The following is a 14,031-nucleotide window of genomic DNA, read 5'->3' as shown; positions in this document are numbered from 1 at the left end:
GACTAGAATAAAACCTGAGACCCTTCAGTCCACAGCCAATGCTCTCTCCACTGACCAGAAAACTCAACTAGGGCATGGCTGCTGTTCACAGATAAGGATGAATTTGCCCAACTACCCAAAGTTAATGTTGTTTTGTTTTGTTAATCTTCACCCAAGAATATTCCATTGATTTTTAGAGAGAGTGGAAGGGAGGGGGCGGGGAGAGAGCAAAAATTGATGTAAGAGACATGTGAGACATATTGATTGGTTGCCTCTGGCACTTGGTCCTAGTGGGGCCAGGGATAGAGCTTGCAACCAAGTTACATGCCCTTGCCTGGACTTGAACCAAGGACCCTTTGGTCCATGAGCCCACACTCTATCCACTGAGTCAAACTGGCTAGGGCCCCAAAAGATAAATCTTAAAAGGGCCCTTAGTGATAGCACCCATTGAGTTTTCTAAGTGGAAATGTAACGGGTGGTGCAATCATCTGACTTTTTACAAAAGTTTCTTTGGGGCGGGCCCAAGGTGTAGATAAGCCTCGGATGGCAGCTGCCCAGCCTCCCAGGGCCACCTGAGGCTAAGGTAACCATGGCCGGCCAAGGTTTGCACTGCCGGCAGTGGCAGCAGCAGAGGTGTGATGGGGTTGTTGCCTTCCCCTGATCCCGGGGTTGCCTCCCTACCCTGAGGACCCCTGAACTGTGACAGGGGGCAGGCCCGTCTGAGGGCCCCCTCCCAATTCATGCACCGGGCCCCTAGTACATTTATAAAACATTGGTTCAGGAAGACCCTCAGAGACACTGAATGGAATATTTCATGCCAAAGCAAACTCTTGTTGAGTTTATTTAAAAATACTTTTTAAACATCTACATGGATTTGGTATAAAAAAGAAAAATTTTAAGTTGTAAATAAAAAGTCTTATTGCCATATGTCGACCCTATTGCCCCTGGACCCCTCCAGATGCAGCCATTGTTTCCTGTTGTTTTATCCTTCCAGACAAATTAATTATATGGCCATAGAGAATTACATGTAACCTTAAAGCTTATGGGTACAGGTGGGCTTTTCTGCATTTGACTTCCCCTGTTTAATGCTGAATCTCAGAGCACTTTGTTGATCAGCACTGCTGTCTTTGCCTCACTTATGGAAAGGCCAACAGTAGGAAATCTGGGGTAGGATCATTCTTAGCTCAGATTAATTATTTACAAGGGTGATGAACTTACATTTGTCTTAAAAGTCTGTCACATAAAATTTCTGTTCATAATATGTGAAAAATTCAAGCAGTTCCTAACTGAAAAAAGTAAACAAATGCCTTGTATCTTCCGTTTTCCCATTTTCCTCAGTGCTATTAATTTGACAGTCTGAGTTGCTCACAGTTTTATATAGAAGTCTTTCATACTTTTCTGTATTTTCATGAAAATGTATAAGTAGGCATTTGGTTTTCTTATTCCCAGTTACTTTGTTTGACATACTGTCCCCTCAAAATTATATTTACAGGCTTTAAATTCCAAAGAACCTCATATGTGCTTAGTAAGAGATATTTCAAACTGCTGGGCTCCAACAGTAGAAACAGCTATAACTAAGGTAAGTGCTTTACATACTAGAAGGTGAGAAAAAAAAAATTTGGGTAAATTGAATTGTTATATAATATTATATTTGGATTCTTTAATATCTTTATAATTTTAATTTTGTGGGATTGGGTTTTAGATATCAAGGTTATAAAACTTCATTTCTGTTCTCTGATTTGTTGAATGGAGTAAGTAAACAGATGACTAGAAGTTGAAGACCTTGCTTTTAGTTCTTTCTGCCTCCATGCATGTTCATTGAATAAATATCAAAATCAAAATCACCAATTATTTTTTTAACCCAGTACTTAAAGGAGCATAAATTTGTTGAGAGGAATGTTATATTTCAGGGTGGAATAAGACCTAAAACCATGATGGGGCTGTAACTTAAGACCATGAATAAAAGCTAAGCTTATCATGATGCTTTATTTTGAATATAATGTGACATCTACATGTAGGTATTGTTTGGCCAGTTTAATGAGAAAAGGAAAGCCAAGACATGCTATGATGACATCCATATGGTTTCGCTTCTGGCTGAATTTCAGAGATGACACCTTTCTCTTGGCTGTCTGAGCATTTCTGGCAAAGATCAATTACTGGCGGTGGTCATAAGATGTACAGCTTTACTCTTTAACAGTGTTAAGTCAGTGTGTCCTTGTGTAATCTGTAGATTTTGTTTTTTCTGGCTTTTAATCTTATGTAGTTTTGAATGCTTTAAAACTATGGCTTCAAATTATAATTTAAATACTTATTTGCCAACATTCATTTAAACTTTATCTTTGATAGCTATGTTAAGTTAGTCAATAAGTTTTCCAGTAGAAAAACCTTTAAAAGCTGTTCATTTTCTCAATGGGGATAAATATAGTAAGGACCAAGGCATAATCCATGCCCCTTCTGTTCCTCGTTCACAGGTGAGAACACCAGTGATGAATTCTGAAGCAAAAGTGCTGGTGCCCGGGCTACCTGGTCATCATGCAGCCATCAAGCCTGCTCCTCCACAAACTGAGGAAGTAGAGAACAAGAGAAAATTAGGGGAAAAGGAGGTAATGTAATCACTTTGACCATTTTTTTGAGTTTGAAACTTTAGAAACTTACTTTTAGATTGCAGCTTTTAACACTCTGGTTATTTATCCCCAGTGTGTAGATTCTGAAATTCCAGATTGTGACTTTTGTAAGACCTACATAGAGTTAACAGGTGGTTTACTTACAAAGCCACTGTTATGAAGAAGACAGCACTTCTATTAATTAAAGAGAGGGCTGATTTAGCCATTTGTTAGGTTAGCTGGATAACATAATTAAACAGATTAAGCCGGGACTTGCTGTGATGATTTTCGTTGGGTTTCGCATTATGCTGAGTTCCAATGATGCCTCTTCTCTTGGCTGTCTGAGCATGCCTGCCTGGTTTAGTGCTAGTTGATCTTTAAAAGTGATAGTTATTACAGCTTTTTAAAGTACTTATATAAATTTTATTTTTTCTCAGCTCTTCAAACCCTCCTGTGGTTGCTATATTTACATATGTAGAATCCTCTTTTCATCTTCCAGTCATGTATCACTGCTGTCTAAGTAATCTAACATTTTAACTCTTACCATTAATTAGAGAAAGATTGTTAATGTTTCTTTACCTGATTTTAAATGTCTTACTTTGTATAGTGAGAGTTTGGGAGTAACATTGCTTTTCATAAAAACTGTTTCTCAGTAACATTAAATGTATCTTATCTAACAATAGATAAACATGTAAAATTAACCATACTTCCGCTACGCCCATGGCCAATCAGGAGTGAGTGTGCAAACTAACCCGACAAAGATGGCGGGTTAATTTGCATATGCAGAGCGGCTGGGTGGGGCAGGATGTCTGCTATGAGAGGAGAGGGGTCGTGCGGAGGGAGCTATAGGAGCAGTGCTCTGGCCAGGAGCAGGGACTTGGTGGCTCCTGGGCGGCTGGGAGCGAAGCCAGCAGAATGAAGGCCTATTCTTGTATGAATATGCAATGGGCCTCTGGTATTAAAAATAATGTGCCAACTTTCTTGAGCTTGGCTTAGGTCTAACCCTTTCATTTCCTCTTGCCTTCTTAATATTTTTCATAAGTTAAAATATTCCAAACTGGAAGCATCTCTTTTTGCTTTGATGGTCAGAAAACATTTTTATGTAATCATATTGGTTTTATAAGGGATCAGTTCTATACATTTAAGTTTTTGTATAGCAGATTTTATCATGTTAATTTACACTTATATTTTAGATTTTTATCAGGGGAACTTGGTTGTAGTTTTGCATCTTATAGAAAACTAGGGTCCCTCAACCTGGCCTGTGCTTCTTGCAATCCAGGACTCCCTTAGGGAATGTCGGACTGCCAGTTTTGGCCTGATCCCCGCAGGCTCGATCTAGACAGAAGGGAGCCCAATCCCCACAGGCCCATTCTCCGCAGGCCCGATCCAGATATAATAGATGGAGCCTGATCCTGTGCTTTGAGCACATTTCTCCTGGTGGTCAGTTCACGTCATAGCGACCGGTTAGCTGGTCATTCTGTCTTTTGGCCACTTAGGCTTTTATTTATTTATTTATTTTTTATTTTTTATTTATTTATTTTTATTTATTCATTTTTAACATTTTATTGATTTTTACAGAATAGAAGAGAGAGGGATAGAGAGTTAGAAACATCGATGAGAGAGAATCATCAACCAGCTGCCTCTTGCACACCCCCCACTGGGGATGTGCCCGCAACCACTGTACATGCCCTTGACCGGAATCAAACCTGGGACCTTTCAGTCCGCAGGCCGACGCTGTATCCACTGAGCCAAACTGGTTTTGGCCACTTAGGCTTTTATATACTGTATGTGTAGAGAAAGATATAGATAAACCACCACCTGGGACTGACTGATAAAGGTGAAAAATTTAACCCTTTGCACTCCGCTGTCCCCTCTCAGGGGACATCGGAATTCTAGCATATCACTCAGATGTCCCCTCTCAGGGGGGACGTTGCAGTTTATTAGTGATTACGGGGAATTGAGTTAATTCAACGTACGTGTCCGCTGCAAAGTAGCGTGGAGTAGCTGGTAGCCAATGTCCAGAATGGTTCGGAGTGCAAAGGGTTAAAAATTGTTTTGGAAACAAGTCTCTATGCTCTTTTAATAGTATTTGTTTCCTTTTGCAGATCTCAGGTTGATGGCAACGAACAGTTATTTTCACTTTGTGGAAATAAGTCTTTTCTTGGGTTTTAGTAATCAGTTGTTAGATCCTTGCCCTTTTTGAATCTTCATATATAGAGGGATTTTTATCAATTACACTAGGCCTTGTGCATGAAATTCATGCACTGGGGAAGAGAGGGGTCCCTCAGCCCAGCCTACGCCCTCTCGCAGTCCGGGACCCTTCAGGGGATGTCCCTCTTGTATTCTGGGAGCCCTTTGGGGGATGTCTGTGACCCCTCAGTCTTTATCACCTGCCTGCTCGCTGCTCCCCAGCCATGAATCTGGCTTCTGGCTGAGCAGCTCCCCCTATGGGAACACACTAACCCCAAGGGGGCAGCTCCTGTGTTGAGCGCCTGCCCCCTGGTGGTCAGTGTGTGTCATAATGACTTATTCCGCCATTTGGTTGATTTGCATAGTAGCCTTTTATTATGTAGGATATTTAAATTATGGCTTCTTGGACAGTTGTTTTTTTCACTAGACCATAGAAACTGGAATTCTAGATACTACACTTGGCTTTATGGCAATGAGGTTCTATTGGAATGAGAAAGCAGGCTTGTGTTTTTCAGGGTTGACGTGGGAATCCGTCAGTGTCTTTTGCCTTCTCAGATATAAGCAAAAGTAATTTGACGAAACTACTTTATGCCCTAAATGGTTTATCATTAACGGGTTATCTCTCTCTTGTAGGTTAGCATTGAAGAACGCCTGGGATCATTGAATATAGAATCAAAGAAAGAAAAGGATGATCTACAGACAAACAGTTTTCCAGTTCTTCTGGCACAGGGTTTAGAAAGTAATGATTTTGAAATGCTAAATGTAAGTATTATAGCAGTTTTTAATTGAATTAAGATGGTTAATTTTTCTTAGAAATTATTGTCATATACATTCAGAGTGAATTGTCATGTTATATAGCCATTTTAAATGTAATATTTTATGAGTTGAATCAAATATATATAATTTGGTGGCATTATACAGACAGTCACTAACCTACAAAGGGATTGTATTAAATTATTTTGAACCGGGAATGCATTTTCTCATAGAAATATTGTTCAGAATTGTTATTAGGATCTTAGGCTTTAGTTTACAAAAGCCTTTGTAGACAATAGTATACCCGAATTACAATGCTCAGCATTCTAGATCACAATTTATATTTTTTTCTGTAGGAAAATGCGTTCCTGAGTTTTTACTCTGGATTCCAGAAACTTATTTCCCCCTGGCCGTGAGAGGGGGCAGTGAGGTGGAACCTTGACAATGGGTAGGAGGTTTGGGGAAAAATTCAGGAGGGTTGGGGGTTATGTTATAAAGTATTTAGAAGTAAAAACTACTAAAAACTTTGTATAAAGGAAGGCATTTATGATTTCTGTGTTTGTAAGTTGGTGACTGCTTGTATGAAGTTACTTAACTAAGTCTTTTTAAATTCCAGAATTTGATACTGGTCTGTAGAGAAAATTTAAGTGTAAAAAATTGGATTTAAGCACTGTTTGATTAGCTTAGGGCAATTTATATTTGCTGAATGCATATAATTTTGGTAACTCGGCAATATTACAATGCCACTTAGATGTGGCTCATATAATATGTAACTTATGAAGTTTGTATTCATATATGTTTTAAAAATCTATTTTTTATTAATTTCAGAGAAAGGGAGAGAGAGAGACATCAATGATGAGAGAGAATCATCAATTGGCTGCCTCTTGCACACCCCCTTCTGGGGATTGAGCCTGCAAACTTGGGCATGTGCCCTGACTAGGAATCAAACTGTGACCTCCTGGTTCATGGGTCTATGCTTAAGCACTGAGCCATACCGGCCGAGTTTTGATTTATATTTTTTATTTAAATTGGGAATATGTTATGTTTGTGTCTAAGGTGGTTTTGCAAAATGAGAGGGGAAATCATCATCTCTAAAGTTAAAATGACTTCAAATAGTTTGGAAGTATATATATTTTGGAAGGTAGATTATAGTTTAGCATGGCATGCACAGCTGGTTTTCAGCAAAGGTATTTACTAAGTTGAGTCAGTGGAGAGAATAAGTCTTTGAAACTAGTGCTGAACCAACTGAATATCCACATGGGAAAAGAAAGCATCTTGGCTTTTACTTCACACTTTACACAAAAGTCATCAAAAAATAGATCATAGGCATAAATGTAAAACCAAAACCTACAAAACTTCTAGAGAAAAACAAAAAAAGAAAAGAAAATTTGAGTGGAGAAAGGTTAGTTAGATGCATTATAAACACAAAACAAAACAAACAACAACATAGGATGCTAAAGAAAAATTGGTCATTTGGACTTCATGGAAATTAAATACTTGCTCATGAAATGACAGTTAAGAGAATGAAAAGGCAAGCCATAGGCTGGGAAAAAATGCAACTCATATTTGAGTGAGAATTTATATCCAGAATATATAAAGAACTCTTACTTTGTGAGACTTAACTCAAATAAGAATTCATAAGGCTAATTACTGCATGTAAAGCTCTTATGTATCAGTAAGCATCACAAATGCAAATTAAAATTACAGTGAGATAACTCTATTAACTAAAAGATTGATTAAAAATTAAAAGACGGACTATTCCATCCTATATGGATGTGGAGCAACTGGAACTTGCATCTTGCTGGTGGAAATGTAATATGGGTACAAATAATTTGGAAAACAGTTTGGCAGTTTCTTAAAAGTTAAGGATACATCTGTCATATGACCCAGCCAGTCTAGGTATTTGCCAAGAGAATAAAAAAACTAGGTTCATACAAAGACTTATATGTGAACTGTCATAGCAACTTTATTTGTAATAGTCAAAAACTGGAAAGAACCCCAATATCCCTCAACATATGAATGGATAAACAAATAAGTTATTGATACATCAACATGGGTAAATCTCAAATTTAGACTGTAAGAAAGAACCCAGAACAAAAAGGTATATATTGTATGATTTAATTTATATAGTAATAATTCTAAAAAGTAGTACCTACCAATATATAGGGGTGCAGGTGCAAGGAGGGATAGTACATAAAGGGGCCCAAGGAGACTTGAGGGTAATAGAATGTTTACCTTAGAGTTTGTTTCATATGTAAACGTTTATATCAAATAGTACACTTTAAGCGCACACAGTTTATTATGCATCGTGTATATTGCAGTGAGATTGTAAAAGAAGAAGCAAATGATCAAAATTATCTTAACCATTTGCGGCTGTGTTGTTTAGGGTTGTTCTTTAAATATATTATTGGCAGAAATGAATGCTAACTTCTGTATCCATTTAATAATTTTTCCTCATTTGGGATGACTTATTTTTGAAGGTTTTTTAAAAATACATTTTTATTGATTTCAGAAGGGATGGGAAGGGAAGGGAGAGAGAGAGAGAAATATCAGTGATGAGAGGGAATCTTTGATTGGCTGCCTCCTGCATGCCTGGGAATTGAGCCTGCAACCTGGGCATGTTCCCCAACTGGGAATCGAACCTTGACCTCCTGGTTCATTAGTTTAAAGACCAACCACTGAACCGCACTGGCTGAGCAAGAAGAAATCCGTTTATTGACGCAAATGTCTCGTAACTGAAGACTGCTTTTCTGATAGCCATAAGATAATAACATTCTCATTCAGGCCCTCCAACCTTTATTTGCTAAAATTCAGTTAGTAGTTTATTGCTTGGTTTTAAAAATTATTTTACTGACTTTTTTTTTTTTTTCTGTAGTGTTCTTAACCTCTGAATATGCTTATATATCTTTCCTTTTGTCACAGAAAGTACTTCAAACTAGGAATTTAAACCTAATAAAGAGGACTGTATTAAGGATGCCCCTGCATGCTGTTATTCCATTGTTGCAAGAGGTAATGTTGAGTACTCTGTTCATTTTAAGGTTTTAATGCTAGGAGTTTAAGACTAAATCCAGTATTTAGAGAAATGGATTTGCAGTATGTAAACAACCAGAGCAATCACAGTGGGTGAAACATAATAGATCTATTCAAACAATATTTGCCTAGTGATTTTGGCTGCATTTTTTATTGAGATATAATTCATATTCCATAAACTTTACCCTTTAAAAGTAAATAGTTCAGTGTTTTTACTGTATTCACAGGTTATACAATTAATCACACCAAAAAAAAAAAAATATAATCCTGTACTATTGGTCACTTCCATCCTCCCATATCCCATTTCTGGCAGCCTCTAACCTATTTTCTATCTCTACAGATTTGCCTGTAGAGATAGAAAATAGATTTATATGCATGCATATAAATCTTAGCTCAGATTTTTATCAGGTCATTCTTATTGTGGGAGCATATATTGAGAATCTGTTACATTGGTTAGACATATAGGAATTATGATACTTAGGAATAATGATTTCCTAACATGCATTATTTTCATTTGTTTTGTGGATGTGTGTTTCCTGGGAATTGGTGGAGATTAACTGTCCCTGAAGTACTGTTGCTTATATTGTTTTTCTCCCCCTCAGCTTACAAAGAGATTGCAAGGACATCCTAATAGGTAAGATGCTTAAATAACTTAAATTGTTTTGTTTTTATAAATATTTTATAGCTTTTTTATTTCTTTCAGAAAATGCCTGTGTAGGTTTTTAAATTTTATTATCAGGTCATTTAATGAGTTAATCTTTTTTAATGATTTTAATATATATATAAAGAGCCAGCTAGTGGAATGACTTTTTGCTATGACACCCACTGAGGCCAGTCAATCGCCCAACCTCCCTTGGCCCCTTCTCGTTGGCCTTGCTCTCAATTGGCCTGCCCCACCCTGATTGGCCCACACCCCCTCCCCCTGGCTAGCCCTGCCCCCTATTTCACACCCTACCCCAGTAGGGGGCAGGGTTGGCAGGCCAACCTCCTGCAGCCCCTCCCCTCAGCCCCTACCCAGATCAGCCCCTCCACCCAGATCAGGGGCAGGGCCAGCCAGCCAACCTCTTGTCTTTTCCTCCTCCTGACAGGCCCTGATGGGGGCAGGGCCAGCTGCCCCCCCCCCCCAATGCATGAATTTGTACACTGGGTCTCTAGTATGTTATAAAAGACTAAATTTGTGGACCTTTTTGTTATTAATTTGATAGATTTAAACAGGAAGTTGATATTTCAGAGACCCTAAGCTTTACTATAGTATTATTACTGTCTACAATAAGCAGTTTTTCTTATCTAAGTTATTGCTAAAGAATTAATTCATTAGGCCCAGCTTACACATTTTTGGTCTGTATTTGTTTATAATGTTGGTATGGTGGGAATCTTTTGCTAATTGTACCTGATGATGAGTAGATGATGAGCTCAAATATTATGAACATAAAATATAAAGTTGAGCTCAGGTTATGTGCCCTGATAGCAGTTAATTATGAAATAAAAGCTTGAGTTTTATTCTTAAAATATTTTAGAGGAAGGGAATTTTGTCCTGTTTCAGTCCATCTTACTTCCCCCTCACTCCCAAGAAATTAGTATAGTACACAGATCTGAAATAATGAAAGACTGTAAGGACTGTTAAATTCTCAGAAGTTTATTCATATAGTTATTTTCTGAGGTAATAGTTTGTAGATCTTCACTTCACCTGAGTTTTTCTAATTTTATTACTCAGTTGTATTTAGTTTCAAATTAGTTTACTTGGATTCTCCCCCCTTTTTTTCAGTGCTGTTTTAATGGTTCAGTGGCTAAAATGTGTGTTAACAGTCCATGCATCATATCTATCCACAGTAAGTCTTTTCAGCTACAATTGAATAGTTTGACTTTGATAAGGATTATAAACTGATGGCTTAACAAAACCACTCTCTCCATCTTCAGCCATAAGCTACTGCTTTTTTATTTTAATTGATTATGGTATCACATAATTGTCCTTAAGCAACTGCTTTTAAGAGAAATGTTTTAACATATATTGACATGTTAGCTTTCAGGTGTTTTCCTGTATCTATAACCTGTTCAGCAAAATTATCCTTACATCATATGTGTCTTCCCACTTCCCTCTTAAAAACTTAGCAGATTTCAGAAGTTTTATATATGTGCTAACATGTCTTCCCTACCTTGTCACAAGGTAGCTTGTGATGAAAATGACTTAAATTAAGCATTCAACACGTGGCATTTTGCTGGGGCTGTTCTCAGCTCTTGGTTGTCTGTGCACATGGAAGGGAGGGGGCATAATGTCTTACAGCAGCACCAGAAAAAGCGTTATCAGTTACAGTGTGAGATGCTGCTGCTAGGCTAGGTCGTAAGCTGCCACACCGCTGGAAATGTAAACAGATGGCTCGTGGTGTATCGGCTAAATACTCAGGCACATCTACACATGACTTGTACGTTTGTTATCTATATTATATCACAATAATATAAAACCCATTTTTTTTTTCTTTAGTTGCCTGACCTGGTACCCCAGCTGGGTACACTATACCAGTTAATGGAAAGCAGAGTAAAAACTTTCCAGAAACTTTCCCACCTTCATGGAAAGCTTATTCTTCTTATCACACAAGTGAGTAAATTCAAGTATTTTGTGCTAAAACTTTGGATGTGGTAGGAAAGGAGTGAGGATAAGGATCGTTTACCTGAACATTGAAAACTCCCTATCTCAGTAAGAAGTGGCAAATCAGGATCCAGTCTTGAACTTGAAAATGTTATGTATTTTTAACATACATGCACAGTAAACTCAGTTGTACCTATCAACTTTCACCCAAAGGTTCTCATTTCAGTTGTTAGAACAGTTAAGATGATTGTGGCACTCTGAACAAAACTGACAGGGTATTTAGCCCGAGGCAGTTTGGTTCAGTGGATAGAGCATTGGCCCTGCAGACTGAAGGGTCCCATGTTCACTTCCAGTCAGGGGCACATGCCTGGGTTGCAGGATCAGTCCCCGGTAGAGGGCATGCAAGAGACAGCTGAAAAGTGATTCTCATCATTGATGGTTCCATTTCTCCCCTCACTTCTCTGAAATCAATAAAAATATATTTTAAAAAGTTACAGGGTCTTTAAATAGTTAGAAGAAGTTGACACGAACAAATTCTGATGATCTTTTAAAAAGATTTTTCAACTTTTACAGAGTAATTCTTTCCTTATTGCATTTGATGAATTTGTTTTTCCCCTGTATTTGATCTATGTCATATTGAGGTAATCCATTATGGTGGTTGAGGGTGAGTTTATACTGTTGGAGAAGGTTCTGTTGTGCTACTTGAGATAAACTTATACTCTACTTGTATTAACAGCCTTTTACTCTCTTTCAGGTTACAGCTTCAGAAAAAACAAAGGGAATGACTTCTCCTGAACAGAAGGCAAAATTGGTGTATGAAGAAGGTAAAGCTTCTTGGGGGGAAGGGCTTATAGGATAGTCTACAATTGGAACATTTAGTTATTGACTCATTTCTGTTATCTTATTTTGTAACAATATTAATATGAATGAGGTCATGCTCAGCACACCTTCTCTAAGAAAGTGGGCATGCCTATGGCAAAAATATGACTAGTAAGAAAAGGCACAAATATAATAACTAACAAAAAAAAAGCATTAGGTATGGGAAGGTATTTAAATTTAAATAGAAGAATACTATTTCCCCTCATAAGCCACCAGCTAGATGAATAAGGTTTTGCCCTGTGAAATTTAGGCATCTTTATGAATCAAGACCAGACAAGGATAGTGAAGAAAATAACATTTTAGACCACATGTGTCAAACACAAGGCCCGCGGGCCAAATCCGTCCCACCAGGCCTTGCAATGTGGCCCGCACCACGCTGTCATCACTGCACTCCGCTGCGTTTCCATCACAATGACAGTTTATGACTGTTCAGTAAACCATTTGGCCCGCGATTTAGGCTGGATTTTAGATTTTGGCCCCTTCTCTGATTGAGTTCGACACTCCTATTTTAGACTATCCTCAAATATCTTAGGTAGCAAATTGACTGTGGAAGTACTTAAGTAATCATTTAGTCATTACTGAGTAGAATTTATTTAAAGATTATAAGGTCATTTAGCATCAAGAAATCTGTTAATGTAGTCACCATATTAATAGATTAACAGGGAACACTATATATTTTAATAGAATGAATTCAGTTAAATTGAATGTCTCATTACTTGATAAAGTGAACAACCTAGGAATTTAAGGGAATTTCCTTAATCTATATCAAACAAAGTTCAGAAGCATTTTCAGAAAGACAGGAACAAGATACTAATGTAACTTTTACTGCTGCATGTCCTGCCTAATACTTGATTGAAAACATGAATTCTAGCATGTTGATCTTTGCAGTTGTTATCCTTCTCCAATAGAAAATGGCAGCAGGATCTGTAATAACACTGTTACTAATAGATATGTAAATCAAGTTTACTGGATACCAAGGCCAGAAAAAAGGAAATCTGGTAGTATTATGTCTCAGTAATGTACTGTGTGTCCACTAATGTGTGTCCCAGTCAGAAAATGTATTAGAAAAATAAGATCTTGTTCATAGCAATAAAAAAACTATGAAGTACCTAAAAGTACATCTAAAGGTAAAGTATAACCTTTGTAAGTTATAAGACATAATTGAAGGACATAAGAGCATATGCTGTGCATACACAGGACTTATAATTCCAAGTTCACACCTTTTGACCTTCACCCCTCACCTCTGGCAACCACCACTCTGTTCTGACTTATTTCACTTAGGTTAGTGCCTTCAGGGCCCATCCATGTTGTCACAAATAGCAGGATTTCTTTACAAAGTTTTTTTATGGGCATTCCATTATATATATATGAGCCATATTTTCTTATTTATTCGTTATGGACACTTAACAAATAACGCTGCAGTGAATATGGGGTGTAGATAGCTCTTGTTTTTGTTTCCTTCAGCATACACTCAAGTGGGATTGCTGAATCATATGGTAGTTCTATTTTTAATTTCTTGAGGAACCTCCATACTGTTAGTGGCTACACCAGTTTATATTTCCATTCATAATATACAAGGCTCCATTTTTTAAAAATTTAAATATATTTAAAAAATATATATATTTATTGATTTCAGAGAGAAAGGAAGAAGGGGAGAGAAGGGGGGGGGGAGAGAGAGAGAAACATCAATGATGAGAGAGAATCATTGATTGGCTGCCTCCTGCTGCATGCCCCCTTCTGGCAATCGAACCCATAACCCAGGCACATGCCCTTGGCTAGAATTGAACCTGGGACCCTTCAGTCCGCAGGCTGACACTCTATCCACTGAGCCAAGCCAGCTAGGACATAAATTCTTTATTGTTTATGTTTTCTTTTCCCCCATCGACCTTTCCCCAGCTGCTCCCACCTCTCAGCCCATGCCCTCACCCCCTTGCAGTCTATGTCCATTGGTTATTCTTATATACATGCATATAAGTCAAGGCTCCATTTCCCCCCACATCGTCAGCTTTGTTT

General features: G+C 37.8%; 1 protein-coding gene and 2 non-coding genes across 3 annotated transcripts in view; all 3 read left to right on the top strand.

The window, feature by feature from the left end:
- The window catches only part of WDR43 (WD repeat domain 43), a 36,119-nt gene that overhangs the window by 20,312 nt on the left and 1,776 nt on the right, over positions 1-14,031 (top strand). Inside the window, exons 9-16 of the mRNA XM_036434878.2 lie at positions 1,472-1,558; positions 2,451-2,582; positions 5,406-5,534; positions 8,448-8,534; positions 9,158-9,189; positions 10,321-10,384; positions 11,035-11,148; positions 11,894-11,963. Of these exons, the coding sequence (XP_036290771.1) occupies positions 1,472-1,558; positions 2,451-2,582; positions 5,406-5,534; positions 8,448-8,534; positions 9,158-9,189; positions 10,321-10,384; positions 11,035-11,148; positions 11,894-11,963 (715 nt within the window). The remainder of the gene's footprint in view (positions 1-1,471; positions 1,559-2,450; positions 2,583-5,405; positions 5,535-8,447; positions 8,535-9,157; positions 9,190-10,320; positions 10,385-11,034; positions 11,149-11,893; positions 11,964-14,031) is intronic.
- LOC118717849 lies at positions 2,039-2,116 on the top strand. Its single transcript, XR_004987612.1, has one exon. It is a non-coding gene; the product is annotated as a small nucleolar RNA SNORD53/SNORD92 (small nucleolar RNA).
- LOC118717850 lies at positions 2,856-2,931 on the top strand. The gene has a single exon (XR_004987613.1). It is a non-coding gene; the product is annotated as a small nucleolar RNA SNORD53/SNORD92 (small nucleolar RNA).

This window comes from Pipistrellus kuhlii, unplaced genomic scaffold, assembly GCF_014108245.1.
Source record: "Pipistrellus kuhlii isolate mPipKuh1 unplaced genomic scaffold, mPipKuh1.p scaffold_m20_p_13, whole genome shotgun sequence".
In the NCBI taxonomy this organism is placed as follows: Eukaryota; Metazoa; Chordata; class Mammalia; order Chiroptera; family Vespertilionidae; genus Pipistrellus; species Pipistrellus kuhlii.
The sequence above is the reverse complement of the archived record's forward strand: the minus strand, read 5'-3'. Positions and strand labels throughout refer to the sequence as shown.